At 40.9% G+C, this 25,594-nt stretch overlaps 1 protein-coding gene across 2 annotated transcripts in view; it reads right to left on the bottom strand.

Moving 5' to 3' along the window:
* Nucleotides 1-8,881: 8,881 nt before the first annotated feature.
* The window catches only part of TMEM131 (transmembrane protein 131), a 91,450-nt gene continuing 74,737 nt past the window's right edge, over nt 8,882-25,594 (bottom strand). The window contains exons 31-41 of one of the 2 annotated variants that reach the window (XM_030448987.1): nt 24,973-25,568; nt 20,872-21,047; nt 19,537-19,664; nt 18,003-18,127; nt 17,705-17,863; nt 16,636-16,819; nt 16,167-16,288; nt 15,960-16,056; nt 14,782-14,879; nt 13,349-13,512; nt 8,882-9,958 (exon numbers count right to left, since the gene is read on the bottom strand). In XM_030448987.1, coding sequence (XP_030304847.1) covers nt 9,653-9,958; nt 13,349-13,512; nt 14,782-14,879; nt 15,960-16,056; nt 16,167-16,288; nt 16,636-16,819; nt 17,705-17,863; nt 18,003-18,127; nt 19,537-19,664; nt 20,872-21,047; nt 24,973-25,568 — 2,155 coding nt within the window. In that variant the 3' untranslated portion in view covers nt 8,882-9,652. The remainder of the gene's footprint in view (nt 9,959-13,348; nt 13,513-14,781; nt 14,880-15,959; nt 16,057-16,166; nt 16,289-16,635; nt 16,820-17,704; nt 17,864-18,002; nt 18,128-19,536; nt 19,665-20,871; nt 21,048-24,972; nt 25,569-25,594) is intronic. The other variant, XM_030448996.1, reaches the window with a different exon arrangement.

Raw genomic sequence — 25,594 nt, 5'->3', positions numbered from 1 at the left:
ATTTGTCTTAAGATGCTTTGCAAAGAGAACTATCAGATGTTATGGAGGTGAAGAGGAAGACACTTCAAAGGAGGCTGGAAGGTTTTTTTTGTCCTGCCCTCTTCCTTCACAAGCAAAAAAGGGAGATAGAGATTTTTTGGGTTTACTACATGTGCCTAAATTGGTTCTGTACCATAAGGGGGGACTGTTTCAGCATGCAAAATCTGCATTTCATACAATCACAGAATGGGAGGGGTTGGAAGGGACCTCTGGAGGTCATCTAGTCCAACCTCCCTAGCAGGACTGCATAGAACACATTACATAAGTTTGCATCCAGGCAAGTTTTGAATAGCTCCAGAGGAGACTTCACAGTGTCTTTCCAGTGCTCTGTCATGCTCAAAGAAGTTTTTCCTCATGTTCAGATGGAATTTCCTGTGTTCCAGCTTGTGCCTATTGCCTGTTGACCTGTTGCTGGGCATCACTGAAAAGAATCTGAGCGTAAACTCTTGACACCCATCTTTTATAAGCATTGAAAAGATCTTCTCTCAGTAGATCAGTATTCTCCAGGCTAAAGAGACATGGGTCTCTCAGCCTTTCCTCATAAGAGAGGTGCTCCAGACCCCTTATCATCTTTGTTGCCCTCCTCTGGACTCTGTCCAGTAGTTCCTTGTCTTTCTGGAACTGGAGAGCCCAAAGCTGGCCACAGTTCTCCAGATGTGGCCTGAGGGAGAGGATAACCTCAAGATGGCTGAATACCTGCCTGCTGATGGGAAGCAGTCAGTGAATTCCTTGTTCTGCTTTGCTTGTACACAAAGCTTTTGCTTTACCTATAAAAGTGTCTTTATGTCAACCCATGACTTTCCTCACTTCTACTCTTCCCATGCTCTCTCCCATCCCATGGCAGGGGAGTCACTGGATGGCTTGGGCTGAGCTGCCAGCTGGGAGTAAACCACAAGAAATTCTTGGAGAATGAGGATTATGAGTCCATGAATATTGTGCATGGAGTACCTAAACTAACCTAGAATAGGAGTTTATCGTTATGGTGGAGGTAGTAAACCAGAAAGATGAGGCCTTGCCAGCAAACTATAGCTGCTGGGATTTTTTTTCATTTTACTGATACATCCCTGTCTGTTCCCAGGCTATGGATCTATACCCCCAGTAATCTGATCATTATTTTTGTTTTTGTATTGTAAATCAAGACTGGTAGTTATTTAAAGAATATGGAACTGTTGCAGAGTGTAACTGAAAAACTGGGCAGCTTTCACAAGGAAATAAAATTTTTTAATTCACTCTAGTATCAAAAGATTGAAAGCAGAGGAGTCAGCTGCTCCCACCACTTACTCTACCAGCCTGATTCAAGATTTGGTGGCAGACCAAAGTTTGCAGTTGCAGAGGTTGGGAACAACCATGTCAGAGCATGAAGGGGCAGTGCAGGGTCATCCACAGTGTTCATGCTCAAATATTAATGCCATGGGTTGGTTATTGGAGAGCTAAGACAGGAATCAAGGCTAAAACCATGTAAAAAAGTGATACTTCTTAGATGGGCAGGAACTTCAAGGGTCCTTAGGCTTAGGGGGGGTTTTGCTTTAAAACATTTACTCTTTAATCAGTATTTATTCATGGAACTTAATATGGCATGAGGGAGGCATGGGGCTCATTTGGATCTCCCTAAGAAAGGCACAACAGTGTATAGTGCAATAACATCCTGTGTGTTTCTGTTCTGTTTTTCCCCTGATGTTGGGAAGGGAGTGCTTACAGGGATGTGTAATGATAGGACAAGAGCCAATGGTCTTAAACTAGAGCAGGGTAGGTTTAGATCAGACATTAGGATGAAGTTCTTTACTATGAAGGTGATGAGACACTGGAAGAGTTTGCACAGAGATATGGTGGTGCACAGAGAGTTTGCACAGAGATATCCCCATCCCTGGAGATATTCAGGGTCAGGCTTGATGTGAGTCTGGGCAACCTGTGCTGGCTGAAGCTGTCCCTGCTCACTGCAAGGGTTTTGGAGATGACCTTTAAAGATCCCTTCCAACCCAGCACATTCTGTCATTCTATCTTTCTGTCATTCTGTAACTTTGCCTTTCTCATAAGGTAGAATAAGAAGAGAGATACCCTGAGTAAATCTCATGTCCCATCAGGTGTTGGGAACCCTTTTGTGCATCCTCAGACAGACTCCAGATGGATTCTCACAGCAGTCGGTGCAGTTCCTGTCCCGGGGGAGATTCACAACCCCCCTCCCACACCCACGGTGCCTTTTGTCTTGCATATGGAACAAACCTATCTGTCTTCTCCTGACAGCTAGGAGTGTCCTGTCCTCTCTTTTGTGATCACCAGAGCACAGCACCAGTAGGTGTGGGGTGTTCCAGCACTATCCCTGTACAGTGCTGGGCATGTGAGGTTACACAGGGGTTACTCATGATAATGTTCTGTCTTTTCAAGCCTGAAGTAAGAGCCAACCTTGGCTTACCCAAGATCATTTATTCCTCAAATACAAATCTGCCACAAGGCTTCCAGTACAACCTGGAAGAAAGCAGGGCTGGGGCAGGGTTTTGATGCTGGAACTGTCACTGGGACAGAACAAACAGCAAGAACTGAAATAGTCAAAGAGGAGAGAATGTAAAGCCCTGGAAAAAAAGCCCAGCCCCACAATTTTTCAGTCCACTTTTGATAAAAGGGGACTGGAAGGGGGAGATAGAGCAGAAACAAGGGTGTTAGAGGTTTGAATAAAAATATGAAATAGCTGCCTAACATTCCTCAAGTAGGGGTGTAGAAATGAGGTATAAAAATTTTTGTGAATTGGAGGAGATGAGTGCCTTGAACATGTACAGAACATCACAGATTAGAAGGATTTAGTATTGGGGAAATAATCGTTAGGTGAACAGAAGACACAGAATAAAATATACTGAAAACATAGAAGGAGGAAGACAAGTTGTTTGCTTGTAGCCAGTTTAATGAAACAAAAATTTAAAGAAATAAAGGAACAGTTTGATCGCATTTGGCTTGTCTGGAATGTTGTGATACTGTGCTTAAGAAAAGTATAAGCCAGGTATGACTGACAGGGTACCCCGTTTAAAGACTTTCACCATTAAACTGAAATAACTTTCCGGTTCCTCTTGGTTTAGGAATTCTGACATATTGCTGTTGAGGAATGACAGCTGTATAGACTGGTCATAGTGAACTTAGTGTTCATTTTCCCTATGTACAGCTTGTTAAAGTGCTACTACTATAGGTGAGCTTTCTTTTTTTCAAGGTTTCAGGAAAAACTTAGGGCCTGAATGCTGCTTGTAGCCACAGAGGGGTGCTGTTTAGCTAAGTACTAAGACTTCTATTCTGCACTATGCAAAAAGAGGAAATGGCATTACTCAAATTTATTAAATTAGAGCAAGAGTTTTCCAGTTTGCTAATTTAATCAGAATTCCTGAAACCCTAGAGTAGGTGTTTTGGTTTTGTTTCCCCATGAGTTAATATTGCTGTATAAGCCAAAGCAGTGATTTTTCACAAGGAGGCTCCATTTAAAACCAAAGCCAGCCCACACATTGTCCATTTTCTGAAGCTCTCTGGTGCAGAATCTGCTGACTTCCACAATATTCAGTTTTTATTATTCTAATAACTTCCTGATATGGATTTTTCCCTGCAGTTGATTGATGCAGGAGCACAAAGTCAGCATAGAGTGTGGCTTATACTCATTCCACATACCTGGAACCATGAGTTCAACTCATGACCAGTGTCCAGGTCCATCAATTGTAGATATGAAATTAAGCTCTGCCTAACAGTGAGATGGTTTGTGAGCCACTTGTTGCTGCATGAATGCTTGTGTTCTGTTGGAGCTGTGATGAGTTTTACCTTCCAGGAGCATTTCTTAACACTGCTGAGTCCAGCTGCTTCCAGGAAAGGAACCCTCTTTTATCCCTCCTTTTCTCACTCCTTTCCACACCTGCATGACATCTGAATTTGTCACTAACTTTCTAAAGGTAGCTGCTGTGGCCTTTGCTTAGCTTAACAGAAGCACTAAGGCATTCTTGATGTTTTCTTAAGCTCAGGTGGTTTTTACAGCCCAACCTTCCCTAGAATTGGAGGCTGAGCCTTCAGCCCCAGAGCAGAATTTGACAGGTGGGCAAATGTGAGTGAGGTTTGGAAGACTTGGATCAGGTGGTCATAGAAAGAAACTTCTGTGTTGCTGCCTTGGGACAGGATGTAAGTGAATATTCATTGGAATTACGGTTGTCAAAAAAAATTCCCAGTTCCTACAGCACAACAGGAATTTCCCTGCCAGCTGTAAACTGAGTCACACCATTTAGTTCAGAATGTTGCTTAGTTTTGAGGGGCTTTCTTCACTTTTCATGGCCAGATTCTTCAGTGTTGGTAGAGTTTTGCTGGTAACTAATTTGACTGCTAAGAACAGGCTATACTAGGAAGATGGGCAATGCAAAGCTAAAGGGACTGAAAGATCTTTCCACTTTCAGCAAGCCAGTGAAAGTGCATAACAAGGAGCATTTTAGTCTTGTGTTTGATCTCAGCATCTGGGCATTATTTCCTTCTTGGGAGGCAGTGAGCATCCTCCTGAGCTCCTGTTGTCTCCTACATTGCCATAGAGCAGGTTATCAGCCTCTCTCCAGTATTGTTTGCCCTGAAAATAACTCCAGAATGAATGGGACAGGGAGTGATACTGGGTGAAGCAGAAGCAGCTCCAGGTGCTCACCCTCCCAGTACATTTGCTTCCCAGCAAGTTCCTTGTAACTAAGCCAAAACACCACAAGTGACTTCATCCTTCATACTAAAAACACCCAGGAAACTTCCCAGAATAGATAATTAATTTTTTTTTTCCTTGGGAATATTTTATTTGCCCCAGAATTATGAAATGGGCAGCCTGCACCTCCTCCCAGAGGTCTCTTACCCTCTCTAACCCAAAGCCTTCTGCCTTGTGAAGGATGCCAGCTCCTGTCTTGCTTAGGACAACCAGTTGAGCTGTGATTTGTACACCTTGCAGGAGTGTCCATCTCAGGCTCTGGGACAGCCTGTTTCTTCACCTCCTGTAAGGACTCTTCTGGCATGTATCCCATGGGAATTGTTATCTCAGTGCCAGAATGTGCCACTCACTTCCCACTACCACTCAAGGACTGCTTGAGTGTTACCTTCTAAAATTTTGGGAAAGACTCAGCATATCCCCTTGCAGCCCTTGAAGATCCCATATTATCCAGAATTAATGACACTGACTCAACCATTTGCTTCACAGTAGGCAGAGAGAGTGAAGTGAGACCTCAGCTACAAGGTCTGTCCTGAAAGGCCACTATTTGGTGATTCTAGCTTGACAAAAACACTTCAAGGGGGCTTCCCTAGAAACTGGCCTTAAAATTTTTCTTAGACACTTCCTTCCCCTTTATGCATTTCTCTTGGTACAATGTGATTCTGCTGTTTAAGTTCAACTTCCCCAACTGATGGCTTTGGATCCAAGCAGCTTATCTTTACACTGTCTTGCTCAAAATCAAGTTTTGCTCAGGACAGTCTTCATATTCCAGCAAATATAGTGATATTGAGGTTTTCATTGCTTTTCAAGACTCAATCTTTATTAGTCCCCCAGGGTTTACACCAGAGCTTCATTATATTTTCTCTGGCTCCTACGGATGCTTGTGGCTTTGCTTTCTGGTTGATTTCTTCTTTGCTGTATATAAAAAAAAAAGTCATGCTCCACTTGTTGCTGAATATCCCAACATCTAAGGAGCAAACTAGTCTGGCTACCAGTTGTGGTCAGAGGGCTACTGAAGAGTGTGGTGATCCAGTCAGCCTGAAGGCTGCTTTAGTATTGATGTGACTAAAGCCCTGGCTGAACACAGAAGTCCATCCTTGAGTGGTGCTAGATGAAAACCATCAAAAGACTCAGTTTTGAGGCAGGACCTATTTAAAACGAGGTGACTGAATGCTCTGCCAGCTGCAGCAAACACAGAGTAGAAGTTGGGTTATGTCCAATACCAGTGTGTGGCTCTCTGCTAATGAACTGACTCATCTTGAGCTGAAGTCATCATTGCTCTGTGAGGCTGAAACATTGAAGCTCGGAAAACTTACTCATAATTACAGGTTGGGAAAGCAGACAAGGCACAGTCAAAGTTCTATTTAGTGTAAAACATCACTCAGGGTGAATTAGCTTCAGCGCAAGATTGGCTTCTTACCCCATGAAGGTGAACACTCCTGCACTCTCAATTTTACCTCTCACTGTGTCAGGCAGACTGTTCCCAGGCACCTTGTGGGCAATTTCAGTACAAGTTGGCTGTGATGCTCCAGTGCTGTTTTCTCACATTCTTCATCCTGGGCTGTCTGAGAGCTTTCCCCAGTTTGGTATTTACCACTGAGGGCAGGGGCAATGGTACATACACTGCTGGCAGAGCTCTGGGGATGAGCCCAGACCTGCTCCTTGGTCTGTGGGTTCATTCCAAGTGTCTGTATCCATGAAACAAACACTAACTGCCCTTCGACTGGAATCTTATATCCTATTCTGATACTTGAACGAAATTCCTAGTGCCTTTCAAGAGCTTTTTGAATGAACACTTGTGCCAATTAAACCCATTTCACTGGTTTAGGCCACACTCACCTATTTCAGGCTTTCAGATTTTAGCAACAGGACAGAAACTTTAAAGTCGTATTCAGTAGAATTGGCAGAAATGCTTTTTTAGGAGCACAAAAAACATTTGCCAAAATTAACAATTGCTTCTCTGCCTTGATGGGAACTTCATATTCCCAATAGCTTCCAGGCTTGGGAGAGAAGAGTTGCCTCAGTTGGCCCTGATACTGCTCTGAAGCAGCATTTTAAATTTTCAGGAGGGCTGTGAGGTTCCTGCTTTCCAGGACAGTTCATCTTCAGAGCACTTCAAGCTATTTTTCCCTCTGGTCTTTTTACTCAAGATGGAAATTTCCTCTTGGTCTGAGCTTCAGTCTTGTTCACTCCATTTTAACAATGCTGTCCATCCATTCTTCTGAGCTTTTGACCTTACTTCTCCCTGGGTTCTTTCATTTTAAGCTGTCCCTCCATCAGGCTGCAACATTATTAACCCCATCTAGATTTGCAAGACTTCACATGTGCACTGCCAAAATCCTGTTTTCCTTTCCTTTTAACCTCATAATAAGAGGTTTTAGTTCTATTAGCCTGTGGTGTCTGTGGATGCTTCTGTCTCATCACACCCCTCCCCACTTTTCAACAACCTTAAAAGCATTTTCAATGCATGTCAAGAGTGACTGTAACATAAAAGCTGCTAAGTAGACACTCAGTGAGAAGGCAGCAAAACCTGTTTGTATATGTACTTACCAGACACAGAGCTTTATTTAGAAATACCTAACTTTTGCCCAGATTTTATTTCATCTAAATTCTGTCAATTCCAATTAGGGCTTCTGTTTAAGGCATCTCTAACTAGGCAGAACAGAGGTGTTCTCCCAAAGTAACCTTTGAGTAAAGAGAAGGAAGATAGGTCACTCTGAAGTAGGAAGTCTTTAGGCTAGGATATCTTTCTCATAAATTCAGTAAACACATAATTTTTTTTTAATTTGGAGACTGAAAATTGTGTGTAAAAGACCCTGATAATTCAGGTTGATTCACCCCTGTAACTTAAGTAATACTTAATTGGCGTTAGAGAAGGAAACTCTTCAAAAGCAAGAACTAAGAATACACTAAAGGCAGCAGAGGTTACGTGCATGAACACAAGGGACACATTTTGGGGCAAAAAAGTCTAAATTACTTGTGTGCTGCATTGTCTTGTTCAAAGAGAAAAGTTTTTAAATGAGATTTTCTTTTTTAATATCCTCACAACTGCTTAAACCACTGAGGACTACGAGGATCTCAGAATTAATTTCTGCTTCTACCATCCCATGGAATCAGTTCTAATGTAAACACCTGCTGGAAAAAAAAGAGGTGGCAAGTTCCCTAAAGCAGACTTTTTCACCTTGAAATTACTGGTAGTTATCTTCCCCAGTTCCACATACAGAAAAGCAGACCCTGGTATGTCTGTAGCTTTAACTAATTATTTTTAATTTTGCATGCTGCAAGTGACTTGCTTGCCCAGTTATTCAGAAGGAAATTGCACACAAACCCAAGCTGAACATTCAATGACCTTGCATCATTCTAGAAATACTCAAATTTTAAGTACAAAGGAGTTCCAGCAGGTTTGTATTTCAAAGCTCTTTATCTTCAAGCTTCTGCTGGTGGCAGCAAGACAAAAAATAGTCTGATAGTTGTAAGGTTGTGGGTTTTTTGGTTTTTTTTGGTTTTATATAATGCAAGCTGGAAAAGTGGTCACTTAGTCTTAATTACTTATTTAGCCCTCCTATTTTGTTGCAAACAATATTCCTTGTAGCATAAAGGCTTTAACTAAAATATGGAGTTCTTACTCTTTTAAAGGATGGATTCTAATAAAAATCTGCTGGTTTTAAGGTGCAACACTGAGTCATAAGCAAATTGATGCTGCTGGTGCCTCTTAATGCCTTCTCAGGATGGAAGGGTTAATTTTTAGGTGGCTTTAGCTCTGCTGGAGTCCCCATGGTTTGCCTCACTGTTAAATGAAGGGAAACAGGCAACATAAAGGAACATTTTTAGATCTTATGTGACTAAAAATAGTAACCTTCTTGTCCAGACCTATACAGGAGCAGTGTTACAAAGGCATGGGCACAGCACGCACACCATCAGCTGCTGCTATGCCTGACACTTCCAGCAGCACAGTGGAGCCTTTTGCCACCCAAAACCACCCTAAATTTTTCATTCTCCACTACTGTACAAACCCACACTGGTTCTCAGTGAAGTTCCTGCCCTGAGTGTTGGCCCCATCAGCAGTGGAATTTGGCCTGAAAGCTGCCACTGCTAAGTGGGTTCCTGCACCTACAAGTTCAGAAGGTACCAGAACAGAATTACAGCAGACAGATCTTGAAAAAAGCAGTATTTATTTTAAAGTACAACCCAAAGTTGTATCTGTAAGAAATGCACAAGGTATCTTGTTTCTTCCACAAGTCTTGGCTGTGTGCATTTCAGTTCAACTTAAAAATGCATTCAGGTTTACAAATGTACAAACAGCACAGAAAGTGTATTACAGTCTCAACAGAATGCTCTTACATTCAGCCATTTTGCTCTTAAGGTTTTGTGTTGGTTTCCTGCTGATTTTTTTCTTCTTTTTTTTTTTTTTTTTACATTCTTAGAACCTTGTTAACAAAGACAGCCTTATTTTAAAAAAATACTCTGAATTTTAGCACAAAGTGCCTTTTGATTTTTAATTAGAACTTGGGAGATAATACTGGAAAAAATTTAAAAACCCAAACCAGTACTTTTCATACAAGTATTGCATGCCAGGACTGCTTTATAGTTCAAATTATTTCATAAATAAAGATGGCAGATGGTAAAATATGAAACCAGTGAAATTGTTCAGATTTACAGGCTTCAGCTGCAGTTGTGGTTTGTGACCACACCCAGACTTCTTCAAGCTTATCTGCAACCTCACACTACCATATTGCAGGACAGACTTTAAAAAGGAGCAAGTGATGAAAGCATGACTGAGGGGAAGGGGTGGAGGAGGGGAAAAAAAAAAAAAAAGAAAAAAAAAAGAAAGCAATGACCAGCAACAGCCTGAAGATGATGTTTCAAAAATTTGCATTCAGAATGCAAATCACGACCTGGGTGAGAGCTCTTTCCTTTTGCTTGACTTCAGTTTTCGTGAGGGTAGTGTGAATTTGACCAAGGATCTGAACTTCTTCTTCCAATTGTTGGGCTCCAGATTCTCCAAGGATTGTACGTCTGTCCCACGTCTTCTGCAAGATTGGCAATGGTGGCAGCAGTGGGTGGAGGAGGAGGAGGAGCAGCAGCAGCAGAGTTTTCACTGCCCATGAGGTCAATGCCCGACAAGGTGTTTGTTGGAGTGGTGAAGGGAAGGCCACTGTTGAGATTGCTTGACCAAATGGAGCTGCTGAATGGAGTGGTAGACCACAGGCCACTCGGGTTGCCAAGGATCGACTGCAGGAAGACAGAGCCAGGTAAGCAGCAGCTCAGTAACCTCTGTTTTCACTTTCTCTACAGCCCCTCTGAAAGAAAAGTATCTAAGCAGCACCAATCCTGCCGTGGAATCCTTTCCATGGTCTCTGCACATGGAGTTTGGAATTCCCTTTACTAGAGCTTGCCCAAGGGACCACATTACCAATGGTCACCAAGCACAGCTGGTAACTGAGCTGCAGAGCTTTTAAGCTGCCCTCACTGGAGCTCATACATCCCCATACCATTACTAGGTAAACACCACTTGTAGTCAAGCTTTAACATACATCAGTGAAACAGCTCAAGCTTAATTAAACTAGTGAGAACAAGGCAGAAAAAAATGGTTTAAGTCTCAAAAACACACCAAAATTCAAGTTGTAATAGAAGGTAGCAGCAAAGTCTATTCCTTGATCCCTTTTTTGGGCTGTTTGCAAATGTATCTATTTGTATTGAGACAGCTGTGATAAATTGTACATTCTGGATGAACCGACCTGTGCTCAAGCCCCACTGTACCTCCCTGTATTCCCAGGGTATGCTTCTCCCCTCACCCATACAAACTTCTGCAGGTGAAGGGAGAGGGGATTGGAGAACTACCCATTTGTCATGGGGTTCCACTAAGTCTGTCCTGGCTCAGGACAGCTGGGAGTCTGACAAACAGTCATGGTGCAGATGCAGGTGTGCTGCAAGACAGGTCACAAATGCATTTGGGATGCACAGGACAGGTTTAGGAAACCTAGGGAATACCTGCAGGAATGAACAAGGCCCAGGCATTGTCAACTATTTTCTTAAAGCCCAAAGAGTTGCAAGCAAGGAGCACAGCAATCTAATCCATGGTGTGGTGGAAAGTGATACCAGGAAACAGCCAAGAATGGAGATGAGAAAAGTTAGCATGACTTTCATGCTAATATTCAAACAAAACCTGCTACATGTAGGTATGCAGTACATACCTCAGCATCAACAGATTTAATGTACATACGCTGTAAATTCAACTTGTAAATATACAATAAACTTGATGCATCTAAAAGGCAGTGGACTTGTTGGGTATGTGCTGTAAGGCACAAACATCCTCATATTTGGACTTACTGGGTGGAGATAGGGCATCCCTTCCCAAGATCTCCACGCTCAGATAATGCACACTAAAAGGTTAAAAAGTATCAGTGTAGTGATATTAGGGAATTAAAAGAAATGTCTCTTTAGGAAAGTACACAAGATAAAACTCTGAAAATGTTTTCATTACAGGTTTTCATTTTCTGCCCTGGAATGAAGAAGATGTGCTTAATCTAATCATAGCTGTAACTGTCTGGACACTAACACATTACCAAAGAGCCTTAAAAAAATTTGCTAGAGGGTTGGACAGGAGTTTTGAGCATATACAGGTGTTAACAAGGCCAGCATCATTAGGAGAGTCTCCAATGTCACTAAGAAGTTGAGCCAAGCTAGCTAGGGTCTCAGTCTATTACTGTTATATAACTAAATGGTGACATTTAAGCTATACAAGCATTTAGATTACTAAGGCAACAGCAGAAAACACCCATTCTGCTGTGCAGACACCAAGCCTAACACACTAAAAGTCCATTCTATTTCCTCCTGTGGGCAAGAGTCAGGAACTATTCCTACATGTCCCAAAAGTGTTTGGGAGAACCTGAGAAGCAATTGCTGACAATGAAGAAGCAACCAGGAAAGGAGAAGCAGCACCTGAGACTGCTACTCCCTTTCAAGGCTGATGGAGGTACACAGTGGCCCTCAGACAGAAGTATGTGCAGAGAAATGGAAGAAATAGGAGTAAGGTTACAAGGAAACCTGGGAAGAAGCACCAGCAATGCAGCAAGGCCTGAGAGGAGAGAGGACCCAAGAGGTCAAGTGCTGTTCAGTAGGGAAGTGAAGAGTTATGCGTAAAACGGGAAAGGCAAGAGAAATAACAAAAGAGAATGATCAAAATGAACTCCCTAAGAACGGTCCTAAGAAACAGCAGAACACAGAAGCCACTAATAAGTGGTTTTTGCAAGAATTTGGCTTTGGGGCTTGTGCCAGAAAGAAGGACAGGGCCTGCCAAGGTACCTACTCTCTTATCTAGCACTTAACAGCAAGGAGGTTCAGTGGCAGGTATTCCTGCACTTGAAAAATGTCCCAATAATTAAAAAAGCTTTTTATAGATCAACCTGTTTGCTGATTCTTGTTTATTAGGTCATCTTTTTCTCAAATAAGCTCCTAAAATGAATTCTTCCCTTTCCCCCCCCCCCCCCCAGCCCCCAAATCAAAGTATGTAAAGGGAGGGACTGACAACTCTATACTGTTTGTCTGGCTTTTGTCTCGATCCTTCCTGAAGCACACTTACAGGTATTTTTCAGAAGCAGCCACGATATAGGTTAGGAACTAGAGAGTGTTCTGGTTGTCCTCAATCCCTCCTGTTACCAAATGCTTAGAAATCTGCCCCTCATGTGACCAAAAAAGCAAAAACCTCTCCTTACATAGTTTTAGACAGGTTACAGCTGCAGCTACCCATGACCAGGGTGGGGATCAGTGTGTGTTTGTTTTTAAGAAGCTATGTGACTTTCTGCAGCTTCTCCTGCCCCCTGCCTTCCCTCACTCTACCTGAGCTGCTACCAGGTGAAGTAAACACTGCCTCTTATTCAATACAAAAACATTCTTATAAGACAAGATGAAGAACGATTTCAGCTGGCACTGAATACAGCAGTTGTGGTGTATGTTTTACTCTGACAGGTGAGAGTCCCAAGGATGAGAGAGAAGTGCTATAATCTGTATAAAAGTTGTTTTTTTCCTCTTCTTTGGCTATACTCTAGATCTCCATCAAAATTAGTAGTCAGCTAAACTGACTACTTCACCTTACCCTCAGGCTTTTAGTGGTTTTCTTCCTAAGCTGAAGAGAACACATGAGGTGATTTATGTAAGGGGTTTTTTTTGACCTTTTGTTGATTTACAAGTAGATGAAGTATTGGATTCAGGAAGCAGAATCAAAGTCTGAAAGCTGTAACATTAGCTACTTTGTAACTGCCCAAACTGGAAGTGACAGAGGCAGTGTCCAGCCATGCCACAGGAGCACAACAGCTCTTCCCACAATCCTGAACACATGGAAACAGAATACACTTTAAATGTTTGCAAGGTGCTCCCAGGAGGAATATTTTTATATGAAGCAATTCACTAGTCTTGATTATCTGCATAGGAGGGGGCTAATCGCTCTTTGTCCAACAGCCATTTCAACTTCACTGCACAGCAAGATGATGTAACATGTATAACTTCCCTTTTCCTATATTCTTAGGTTATTTTTTTTTTCACCCAAATTTAAAAATCCTCTGAATTAAATTAGATGGCTGATACACAACAGGTTGGTAACTGTAATTTAGTCTGAATACTTACTGCAGTTGTGTGAGTTGGGGAACTCGAGCTTGTTGGCCAGGAGGGTACAGAATCTGTAGCTGAAGGATCCCAGATGGATGATGGAACATTATTGAATTCACTCCAGTTTCTCTGAACATCCTGGCCATAAGCAGAGCGAGCTAAACCAAGTTTGCTAAAAACCTCTGAAAATAAAATGAAACAAAACTATGTAAATTACTCTTCCTCTTTTTCCAAGAACCACAGCAGACTCTTCACAGTTATTTCCCACATTTCTCTAGCAGGTCCTGCAGCAGTTCAGTAACTGAGATTAGAAAAGGTCACACAGTAATACAGATCTCACCTCACAGGCCCTGCATCAGACAGTGGCTACAAATCATGGTTACAGTGGGGAAAAGTGATGCACCTACTGTAATTCAGAATCAGCCTGTGGGATTTGTTTGGCTTTTGGTATTATACACCCGAAAGCAAAGAGGGAATGAGGCAGAACTGCAGCAAACCCTGATAGTCCTGGCAGCTCCTCTTAACAAGTTAACTGCAGGAGGAGTAAGTGACCTGGCTGAATAATCACAGCACTCCTTTACCTTGCAGCACCAGAGGTGGCACTGGCTGCACCCAGCCCTGAGCAGGCCCCCAGCATTTTTCAGCAGACATACGATGTTCTCAGTAGATGTTGTTTTTTTCAGTAGAGGCACAATCCATTTTGCAAATGCCACATAATAAGTTTGCTTTGCTTACTACCTTTTGCAGACACCTTAAAAATTCCCATGCCACCCCCAAAAACACTCTGCAAATTGAGAGTAAGTATGTAGAACATCCACACCCAGCAATACAGCCTGCTTGATCAATGCCTATCTCAGTCACTTACAGAAATTTTACCTGAATATTTAAATACAGGAATTAATGACTGGCTTTAGTATTAGTTTAGCCTTATTTAGTTTAGTTTGTCAGTTTATTATTATTAGTTCATTGTTATTATTATTTTTTTATTATTTAACATTAGTTCATCATGCAGCTACACAAACACTAGAGGGAAACAACACAGGGGATGGGCCACTGCCTCAGTTGTAGAGCAATGGTTTTATCCAAGCTTAAGGTGGAAACCTCAGGAAGCCACAGGCCCAGTGGCACACTTCTGAGAGCTACTGTAAAGCTTTAGGGGGATGCAAAGGAGGAATACTGAGGAAAAAACAAATATCAAGAAGTTTTATTGAAGCCGAGAAACTACAAAACAGAGTACTTCCTGCCCAAACACTGGAAGAGTTTACATCAACGCTCCATGTGCTGCAACACAGAACACAGCTACAATTTCTTAACAGGCTTTCCTACATAGTCATCCTTTTTGGGGGGAGGAATGGGAACAGTGCCTGTACTTAGACCAGTGGAATGGAAACACGTTTTCTTTACCTATATTTTAAATTTTTTAAGAAAAATATTTGAGAACAAAAACTTACCTCCAGTTAGGTTAAAAGAATGTCCAAATGCAGAGAATGAGTTGAGAGGAGTGAAGTCAGGGCTGCTGGGATTGCTCATAGGACTCCACAAACCTGAGCTGAGTATTATGGAATAATGGGAAATCAATACAGAACTCATTAATGCCAGCACTTCCAAAAATATTAACTTACCAACACATATAGAAATATACCAACACATATAGAAAAATGTATGCATGTGTATATATTTAATTACATGTATCTATGGATGACCAAGAGTTAGGAAATCAGCATATTTTTCTTTTAATAAAAGTTTTTGGTGAAACACCATTATTTCCTGTTTATCTACTCACTTTGGAGCAACACACTGCTATAGGCATAACGCTCTTTCAGCTGAGAGTAGCTCTTTTGACCAGTTTTTCAGAAAACTTACAGGGCCCAAGCCAGAGTGCAGGCTTTTTGACAAGCAAATAAAATTTAGAGCTCCTTGGAAGGAACAGAAATGCTGACACTATCTTGTGGGCAAGCTTCTTGAAAATATCAATGAGTTAACTGGAATCAGTGATAAACACTTTTAAAACCGAAACCCCACCCACAAAGTTGGTTCAGAAAAGCAATTAATTTGCATATTGAAACTTGAATTCAAATCTCCTACTCCAGAAAGTCTGCCAGACACTCACTGCTCTTTGCAGCTGAGACAGATGTGCACTGCCAAACCACATCAGAAGATACAGAATGCCCTGAGGGACATGACCAAGCACAGATGTGTTCTCCTCACTGTGCAAAGCCAGTGACAGTTTTGGTCTCAGTGTTAAAAGTGGGAAGGAAAGACACTGCTGTACAGCAAGATATTCTGCCTGTCAGCTATTTCAAACGATCTTGATTCAACAATCCTCAATACAGAGCCAAGCTGATTTCTCATTGTTTGGATCTCTGGGAAACACAAGACTGTAGAGTTACTGAGAACGAGGGGGAAAAAGTCCCCATCACACACAGTGAAACCTTCTCTTTACTTCTGAGTCACTTGTTAGTTCTAAATTTTTTGCAAGGTATGAGATTCTGTACCCAGACTTATTAAAAATCAGTTGAAAAAACAAACCCAGAATTAATTCTGTCACTACCTTAAAAATGACAAATTACCAGTTTACAGGCTTCATTTCTAGGAGCCTAGCTATTTGCCTAGAGAATATAAAAATTACCTGTCAGAACCATCACTGTCAACAACTGTGTGAGAAATGCTGATATTGCTAGAAACGTCTGTTTTGCTTGGAGAAACCTTTGGTAAACCACTGCCGCCTGCAAGAACATATATAAAAAACATGTAAAATTTTAAAAACCCCAACAAAATAGCAGAATATAACAGGAAATATTCAGAAATACACAGAACTCCAAACTGGTTCTAGTACCTGGACTCTTGTCATACCCTGCGGCTACCGCAGCAAAAGTGGGATTACCATTCCTGCCTGGAAGAGAAGCTGCCTTTGCCAGCTTATGTTTGGTACCATTAGGTTGCTTGCTTTTCATTTCACTTAATGGAGAGAGGGGAAAAAAAAAAAAAAAAAAAAAAAGAAAATAATTAGGTTTTGGACTTTGGTTTGATTAAAAAAAGCAGCAATTCAAGCTAGCATTCATGAAAATGTTAACAGCAGCTCAGCACTTCATATAATTGCACATTTTTCCAATCTATGAAGTTGTAAAATAGCCCATAAAAATATAATTAGCACATTAAGGTATGTGCAGCAATATCTGCAAAAAGCAGCTTCCATAGGAAGAGGAAATGGGTCTGAGCAAAGGGAGATGCACTTTATGAAGCACATGGGTTCCACAAGTGTTTTGTGCTGCAGAAATCAGTAGGAGGTGCAGATTTGGACTCACTTGCTACAGCTGCTGTTCACAATGCTGCTGTAAGTTCCTCCTCGTGGCCCAAAAGCTAAAGATGTGGAAGGAGGAGGAGGAGGAGGAGGAGATGGAGAAGCAGGTGTTGGTGAGGGCTGTCGCTGTTTCAGGAAAGCATCTGCATTCAGGGTTTGCAGAGAGAGCTTATACAGGTTGTCTGTAGCTGTAAAAAAAAGAACAAAAACAACACAACCCCCCCCACACAAAATACATTTCTGTAGTATTTACTTTAAAGCAAAGGCTTCTCAAACCAGACATTTTCAAAACCAGGTTAGATGGGGCTTTGAGCAACCTGGTTTAGTGGGAGGTGTCTGTGTCATGGTAGCGGGGTGGAACTAGATGATACCCAAATGATTCTGTAATTCTGCTGTCCTTTCAATTCACATTGAGGAATGACAAAGCCTCTCCCCAGTAACTGAAGGACTAGCTCCTTCTCTATATTCACCTAATCACTATTCAGGTTTACTATCTATTTTCAGAGAGGTTGTGTATTGCACCAAAACCAATTCATTTGTACAGAAGAAAGCACCTTTCTAAATTAGTGCTGTGGAGACAGATGACTATGTTTGCATGCAACCAAGAGGAATGGGATGTGGTTCCTACAGAAGGGATTTAAAGCAATCAAAAAGCTTACAATAGTGTCCCACTCTAACCACTGCATTACGGCTTTTTCAGTGTTCCCTCTCAAGGACAAATTATTAATTCATTTCAACTTTGGCTGCAGCAGACTTTACCAAGCAAAACTCTGTGGTAGAAAATACATTTTGTTTTCAAGTGGCAATTCTCATTTCCTCAGTTTCCCCAGCAGCTTCTGAATCCTGCTCATCACTGAAGAATTGCAGAACAGCCCAGATTCTGCCCCTTCAGTTTTTCAAACCTCCCAAATCATACCAGATGCTATTAACATGAGGCCTACAGCAGAATACAGCAAAAACCAGAAGCACAACTATGCAATGGCAAAAAGAGAGGAAGATCTAGAAACAGACCAAGTCTACCTACAGATTTTAATGCAGAAGACTAATTCTGTCATCATTTAGTGATTACTTACAGCTGCCAGCTTTGTGGAGAGGCACAGAGTCCCACTCTGGAGGGGGAGAATCTTTTTCCCCTTCTGAGCTGCTGGTATTCCCTAGCTCTTGTGCAGAACTACTAGGGAGAAATTTTCCTAATACTGATGGTCTGCTCTCCATTAACTTACTATTTGGACCTATGAAAACACAAGAAAAAAGTCCATGGATAGTAAACCGAACAGCTTTCTTCTCACACTAGACTCAGAATTAAGTACTCAACAAGTAAAACAACAAAATAAAACTCTCAAGGTATTATAAAAAAATAGCTCACACTACCTCTTGTTTTGGGGAGGTTTCTTGATTTAGACCCATTCATCAAAAGGTGCTGTGTTGGTATCTTGGATGGGAAGGTTTTGCGCTGCTTGTTTTCCAGTGGGGGAGTACAAGACAAGTCCAAGGAACTACATGAAAACAGAGATCCATTATCTTTAAGCTCTCTTATGCCAAAGCTATTTATAAGCAGAGTTTTGTATTTCTCCTATATGCAACTCCACCCTTCCTACCACTGGCTCATTTTCTACCCACACTGCTGCACACTTTCATTAGGGCTCACTCATCTTCCAAGAGAAGCTTTCACCCTGGAGCTCCAGGATTACAAAACCTTTTTGATTATGCACAGACAACATGAGATGGCAACTGCTGTTTATTTACTTGGCCTGCATATACTCTTGTTAGACCACATGCTGCTGATATGCTATTGCATATTTGGCTATATATTGTTCTTTTTCTCCAGCTATTTGATTATATTTCTCAGACTTTCTAAGGAAGAACTGTTTTACTCATTTCTCACAGAACAGTTACAAACCAGCTCTCACTGTAGCCTCTGAATAATGTCAGATGCAATGAACTTGTGACTTGTATGATCAAGGAAAGCAGATAATTGTAACAATAAATATGGTGAAGGAGACTTCGTTAGGCACTGTTTTAAGAAATATTTTGAAAGAAAATGCATTTATACTAACTTCTAATCCCAGTTTGGTTAGTATTAATTACAGCAGCAGGGAAAACACAAGCCAATGCACAGCACCTCAATTTGGCCAAGTTTACTTTTGCAGCACTTGGAAATCAGATTTCAGAATTTCAGATTACTGTTTCAGAATGAAGTACACATAGTCAGACTAAGGACCTTCATTTTTCCCTATCTGCAATCAACCACCTCCAAGTAAGGGAAAGGGACTGAGCAGCAGCAGCAGCCTCCTTCAATAAAATATCCAAGAGTTTGATCTTACTCTGTGATACAAAAAAAAAAGAAAACGCATGGCTGTATTTTCATTGAAGGACACTAAAGACATTCATTGCTGGCTGACTGTGCCATCACTAGAATCACAGAATCAGTCAGGTTGGAAAGGACCTCTGAGATCACCAAGTCCAACCCTTGATCCACTTCCACTGTGGTTACCAGACCATGGCACTGAGTGCCACATTCAGTCTCTTCTTTAAAACCTCCAGGGATGGAAAATCCTCCACCTCCCTGGGGAGCCCATTCCAATGCATGAACGAAGCTCCTGTAGAAACATGAGCCCTAATATGTGTATGTGTTACCTGCTACAAAAAGCTTAACATCACTTAAATTGATTTCCTTCTCCAGAATGAATTCTCATTTATGTATTGTATTCCCATTAAGTAGTTTACTATTGACAAGTTGCAGATATTCCCTGGTATCACAAAGGAAGAGGAAGCTGCTTAAAGGTGTTTGCTGTTGGCATCAGCCAGACTGGCAGCCACAACAGTCAAATACACAGATTTTTATCAATCCATCTTCCCTTCAAGCACAACACTGTCTCTGATAAAATGCCTTTGTTGTGCTTACCTGGTTTTCACATCTACAGGGATTTCTTTCTTGATACTTGTTATCAGTTTTTTAGATTTCTGTTTTACTTGGACTATTTCATTTTCAGGTTTTTCTGGTATTATTTTTCCCTTTTGTTTTTCAGGCTCCTATAAAAGATATAACAACACGTTAATATTTATGAAAAGTAAATTCTGTCTTGCATCATAACACACATAGTGTAAACAGGGCTGAGGAAAGAATGCTATTTGAAAACATCAGCATTTTTGCAGCACAGAAGCTATCTTTTTACAAGGTGAGTGTATCTACAAAAACCAGTATTCTTTTTCATTTGGAGAAGTAGAAATTGAAATATCTAGCAAACTGATGTGCTTCATAGCAAATTTGATGTTTGCAAACACACAAACAAAATCCTCAGGACACAGCCTCCAAGTCTACATAAAGAGATGCTAGCTCTGTATGGAGATCTATCTTGTGTCCATTGTATGCAGTCCATGCCATCTGAAACAGATTCTCTAAAAATGCAAAGACTATGAGCAACTTCACCAGTTTATTACTTTTTTTAACCACACTTCTAAGTATACTTCAAGATAGTCATCCTGAAAAATCAAAGGTGATTTTCAAATAAAACCTTACTAAACTGTAACTTTAAAAACATATTAAATGGATTTACTGTCTCTACCCCAGGTAGAATCCCTATCTTTTCCAAAGTTCAAATTTAAGGCATGTCAAAATTTAGGATTGGTACTCTTGTCCTTGCAATTACCTTTGCTTCATCTGGTTCTCTAGCACATAATTTAGGACAAAATATTTTTGACAACTTGATGACTACAGATATTGTTAGACCTTCAGTTTATTAACTAGAAGCATGTAAGCTAAATGAGCAAAATAAAGGTAGGGGCATTGTCAGAGCAATAGTTAACTCACCTGCAGACAAGTTACCATAGGTGAACTGACCCTTTGTAACTGATAAAGTGCATGGGTTTAGCATACACCTTAATTACTGAGTTAAATTAATGTCCATACTTTGGCATTTCATTCTACAAGTAGCACAGGCTAGGAGTGTGCAGAGACACAGCTACCACAGTGCTGCTGAAAACTGGTGGCTTATTCAAGCCACAGTCTCTCGGGCACTGTCATTCCTGCAACTACATGATTCAAGAATGTTCACACTCACAGAAGAGCAAATTTTATAGAGAAGTGAAGGAGGATCAGGAAAGATGTTTTTCAATTAACATTCTGCCTTTGTTAGGTACTGCAGTCTACAAAAGCTGGGGGTGGGGGAAAGAGACTGTTCCTGCTCTGACAGGTACCCACCAGCTACGAAGGAGTCTCCTTCAGTGAGCAGTGCCCTACCTCTTTGAGAAGTGGCTCTGTGTCTGGGTTGGAGGTTTCGGTTGTGGTTGAGGAACTGTCATCATCTGCCAAGGAATCCTTCAGTTCATCCTCCTGCTGCTTTCCTTTCCCTCTTCTATCCTTTTCTTCCCGCTTCTTCTGTGGCTTTGCCTTGCGTGGAAGTGTTTTCCCTTTCCCTGGGGAGATAAGGATGCTTCAGATTCTCAGCAGCAGTATTCCAAGATGGGCTTGTTCACTTCATTTTAGAGGCTGACCCACATGATTAAAGCTCTGAAGTTTGTCATCTGGTATGTACAACCGCTTCACACCAAATGGGAGCAATACCAAACCTGAAGAACCCTGATTGCCACTGTTGGATTTTTGTTCCTGAGCCCCACCCTCACTGCTCTCTGTAGATGGTGGGCACCTGGCTACCTATATTTCTTCTCTGCTCTGTTCCCGGTATTCATATTAAACATCTTCGAATCCAATTTGACAGTTTCACCATCTACAACAGGATTTAAACATGAACTTCAGAAGGTGGTACAAGCTTTATCATCCAGATGAAGAACAGAAATTTTTAGCATGCTTATAAATCAAAAAACAAAACAACTGGCAAGAAGAATAAAGTGGATGAGAAAAATCACTAATAGTATTTGTCTAGCAAAAATGTAAAAAACCAAAACCCAAAATCTCACACTCAAGTATACTTTCTCCCCTTGAAGTATTTTATTTTTTCAGAGCTTCCTACTTCAAGTATGACTAATCTGAATACAAAATAGTTTGCTTGACAGTTTATAAAGTGTTACTGCATCTCCAAGCAGGGAAAAGAATGTGTGAAATACTCCATGGGATGTTTAATCAAATTTCTTGAAGCAATCATGTATAAATAAATAATGCTATTTATATTAGGGTAGGTTAAATGGGGAGTTCAGTCTAGTGGAAGATGTCCTTGCCTATGCAGGGGGGGGGTCATGTGGGACCAGACGATCTTTTAGGTCCCTTCCAACCCAAGTGCCTCTGTGATTTTATGACACTTGAACAATTGATTATGTTTTTCCTGCAATTTCTACAGGTTAATTGAAGTGTATCACAGTGTAAGATCAAAATGAGTTTTAGGACCCTTCAAAATCAAGCCAGAGGTCCTGGTTTGTAAAGAAGGCAGAATTAGGCTCCTAGGAACTAAAAAGCTAATCAGAAAAAGCATCAATAAAGAGAAAATGTGTGTGCATGTAAAACATACCTTTACTAATAAGATCTTAGACATTGCCCTCCAGGCTAAGCACTCTCATTTCTAAGCCTCACAGTGCCTGTGTACAGTTTCCAGGATGGATCTAATAGTTCACTCAAGTAAAGATTTAATTAACCCATGCTGAATAATAAATGTATTCAGCCCCTACTGGGATTTGTACCAGCTCAAGTCAGGACTCAGTCTGGATTCACAGTGGTAACTGTCTTATTTCACTTGGCAAAATATTCCTCAGGGAAAATTTGTACCAAAACATAAACTTGGCTTCAGTATTTTGGCAGATACACATCAAGGGGCAGTATCTCCAAACTGTTTTTTTCAGACTTAATGTCTTCAGTATTAAGAATAACAACAATATCAGAGAAAATATTCTTTTTAGTGTGAATGCAATAGAAGTTTAAATTTAAACAGACCTTTGTATGGAAATTTTCTGAAGCTTGGTTACAGCTTATTGGGGGTATTCTGGTTTTGCCTCGGAAAGCCTTGTCCTAAGATTTGCTTCAAAATTTGTCCATATTCCAGATAAACAGTTTCGTGTTCATCGTTAGAAAAATTATGTAAAATGTTATAATGAAAAAAATATGTAAAGAAGCCTCCACAACTGTCTGCTAGGACCTGAAGCTGAAACACAAGACTTTATAAAATCCTGCAGAGGATATATGGCAGACAGTTTTAGTCCAGAAGCTGCTGCTTCTGCAAATATTTGTGACTAGCTCCACCTCAAGAGGCAGTATGTGTATGAAGATCCAGATATAGAATGGACCTTCTTCTAGGGCTTTAGATTTTTATAAGAGGGCAACTGGAAATTGTCAAGTTTTACATGATGTGCTGAGCTTGTGTGAGTCAAGCTATGGTTTACAGATAATGTGGGGTTTTTTCTGTTTGTTGGTGTTTGTTGGTTTTTTTTAATAAAGCTTGTGAACTAAGATTTATTGATCTAAAACAATGAAGAGGCAAAGAAAACTATCTGGATTGCAAAATACATTTGTAATTTGCAATACAGAATATGTTTAAATATTTAGTATTCAGCTTGAATATTCCAATATTAAATATTCAAGTATTCAGCCTCTGTAACAGGAGGAAAGATGTGAATTTATCTGAATGAACACGTCAATGAATGAAAGTTACAAAACAGGAAAGTACTGTCAAAAAATGGAACTCATGTAAGTGACTAGGTATCAAGTATTTTACATAAACTTGAACAACTTTGGAAATCGAGACCAAATCAACACAAGCACCCATATCTAAGTATATTTGAAAAACATGTAATTAAAGGTCTATTGACTTAAGATCAGCTATTTGCTAAGATAAGCTCCTAATACACAGACTGCTAGAAATTATTTGTATGGTTACAGAAATAATAACGAAGGAATAATTTAAAAAAGGAATATGCTGTGAAACCAAACTCAGTGCTCTTCAGGTGCTGAGTAGCAGCTGCATCACACAGCAGGATTGGAATGCAAGAGCTGTTTTCATTTTAGGCTGAACTACAAATGGAAGGTGCGCTCCAAAAGTACTCCCAGCCCTTTCAAGCACTGAGTACATGGGCTAAGTCCACTTTAAATCCCCGTAGACATGCTCCATGAGGACGCTGCATCCTCTCTACTACCTGATTCTCTTTTCAGAGTTCCATCACTGTAGTATTTGCTAACAGAGGAGTTGCCTATAAAACATACATCCAGTCATGTCATTTGCTGGAGTCCTACTTAGCCTTTATGAAATGAGTAAATGACAAACCGGTCATAATTCTCTTAAGATTAATTCCCCAAACCCATCCCCTTATCTAAGCTAAAGAACAAAAAAGCCCTGAAAAAATAACATATTTCAGCAGATCCCCAAAACCTCTCATCTCTCTAGAGTCTCTGCTTTGAAAGTCCAGATGAATCATCACATTTATTTTGAACTCATTATAAACTTTCTGCTCATTAACAGTCAACAGAGCAAAGCTTTCCTCTTTGGTGGTGCATGATCATACAGGTACTTCAGAGTTTATATGCCTTCCCACCATTACTTTTCTTAACTTTATCTTTAATAAGCCACAAAGAATCAGTGCCATTTCTGTTGTTGCTAGAAAACATGTGAAAAATCACTTAGAAATATACATATTAAGATTAAATTTATAAGCACGTAACTCTATGACACAACTGAAAGGGCTGATAAAAAAGCACAATTGGAGGTTCTGTACACTCAGGAAGCATTTGTAACAAGGACACAATCATTGGCACACACTTTTAGAAGTCTGAATGCATCACATTAGTTTCTGCATTAGAGAACTGAGAAGATACTCAAACTCAACCCTAACCCTATGCAAAGATGAATGCAAGTTATAAATACAGGTGCCATATATAGCTTGCTGACCACCTGACATCAAGGATTTTCTGCATGTCTGGGCACAATTCCCAATCAATACCACAGGGGTTTACTCATCTCTCTTTCCCCCTTCTCCCTTTCTCCATGTCTCAGTTTTCACAATACAGTGGGACAACTTAAAAAAACTCCTTTCCTTAACCCCCAGGCCCAAGCACAAATAATGGAGACAGAAGGGATGGATAGTAACTCAAAGGCAAAAGAGTACCAGCAAAAAGCATCTTTCTTCTTGAGAGGGTCCGATGTCTGGATATTCACATCTACTTTTATAAAAATCCTTCAGAAATTTTGCAGGAGGAAGCACAATCTAGCACTGCACAGAGAACTTTGCTGCCATGAAACAAGTAAGGGAAGTGTTCAAGACACAGGCACATACTGTAGGGTAGGGAACAGCTGAGAAGCTATCACTTTCCACACTATGAAAACATGACCTTTACAGCTGATTGTATCTTGTTCTGCAGCTTACATAATGAATCACCCTGTTAAATAAAACACAATTGTATTACCTTTGTTTTTTGCTAGAGGAGATGGGGGCTGCTCTGTAAACACATCTGAGGAAGGGGACTCTGGGTGGTCAAAGTCTTTTTCCATAGTTTCTATGAGCCCAGTGAGATCTGAATCCTCTGAGCTGTGCCTTCTGCTGCTGGCACATTCACCGTGAGGTGTGCTGAGAAGTGGCAGCTGTGGCAAAGCACTTTCAGTCTGTTGCTCCTGCTGCTGGGGCCCGGCTGCTGGGGGCTGCTGGAGGGGCTGCTCTGCCAAAGCTGGTGCCTGCTGCTGTGCTGGCTGCTGGTTCTGCCTCGTCCCCTTGGCTCTTTTGCCTGCAGCATGAGTCTGAGATGTGGCACCTGAATCCAAGGTAAAGGGGCCCGCTCTGTTCACTGACTGCATGGAAGCTGCTTGTGCTGAAGTCCTATTAGGTATGCTTGAACTGTTTTTAGATTTGATGTTGTCAACATCAGGTGCATTTCTATTGCTGTGAAGGTGTGCTGTTGCATTGCATTGTTTATGATTCCCTGCACTGGATCGTGAAGACGAACTGCTTGCTCCGTAGATCCCTCTGGATGAACTGTGATTAGAATCTGATCCAAGGGCATTCAAGCTGGAAGAACAAGTGTTTAAATACAC

This window comes from Calypte anna, chromosome 1 (genome assembly GCF_003957555.1).
Source record: "Calypte anna isolate BGI_N300 chromosome 1, bCalAnn1_v1.p, whole genome shotgun sequence".
NCBI lineage: Eukaryota > Metazoa > Chordata > Aves > Apodiformes > Trochilidae > Calypte > Calypte anna.
Note: the sequence above shows the minus strand (reverse complement) of the source record. Positions and strands in the feature narration are given on the sequence as shown.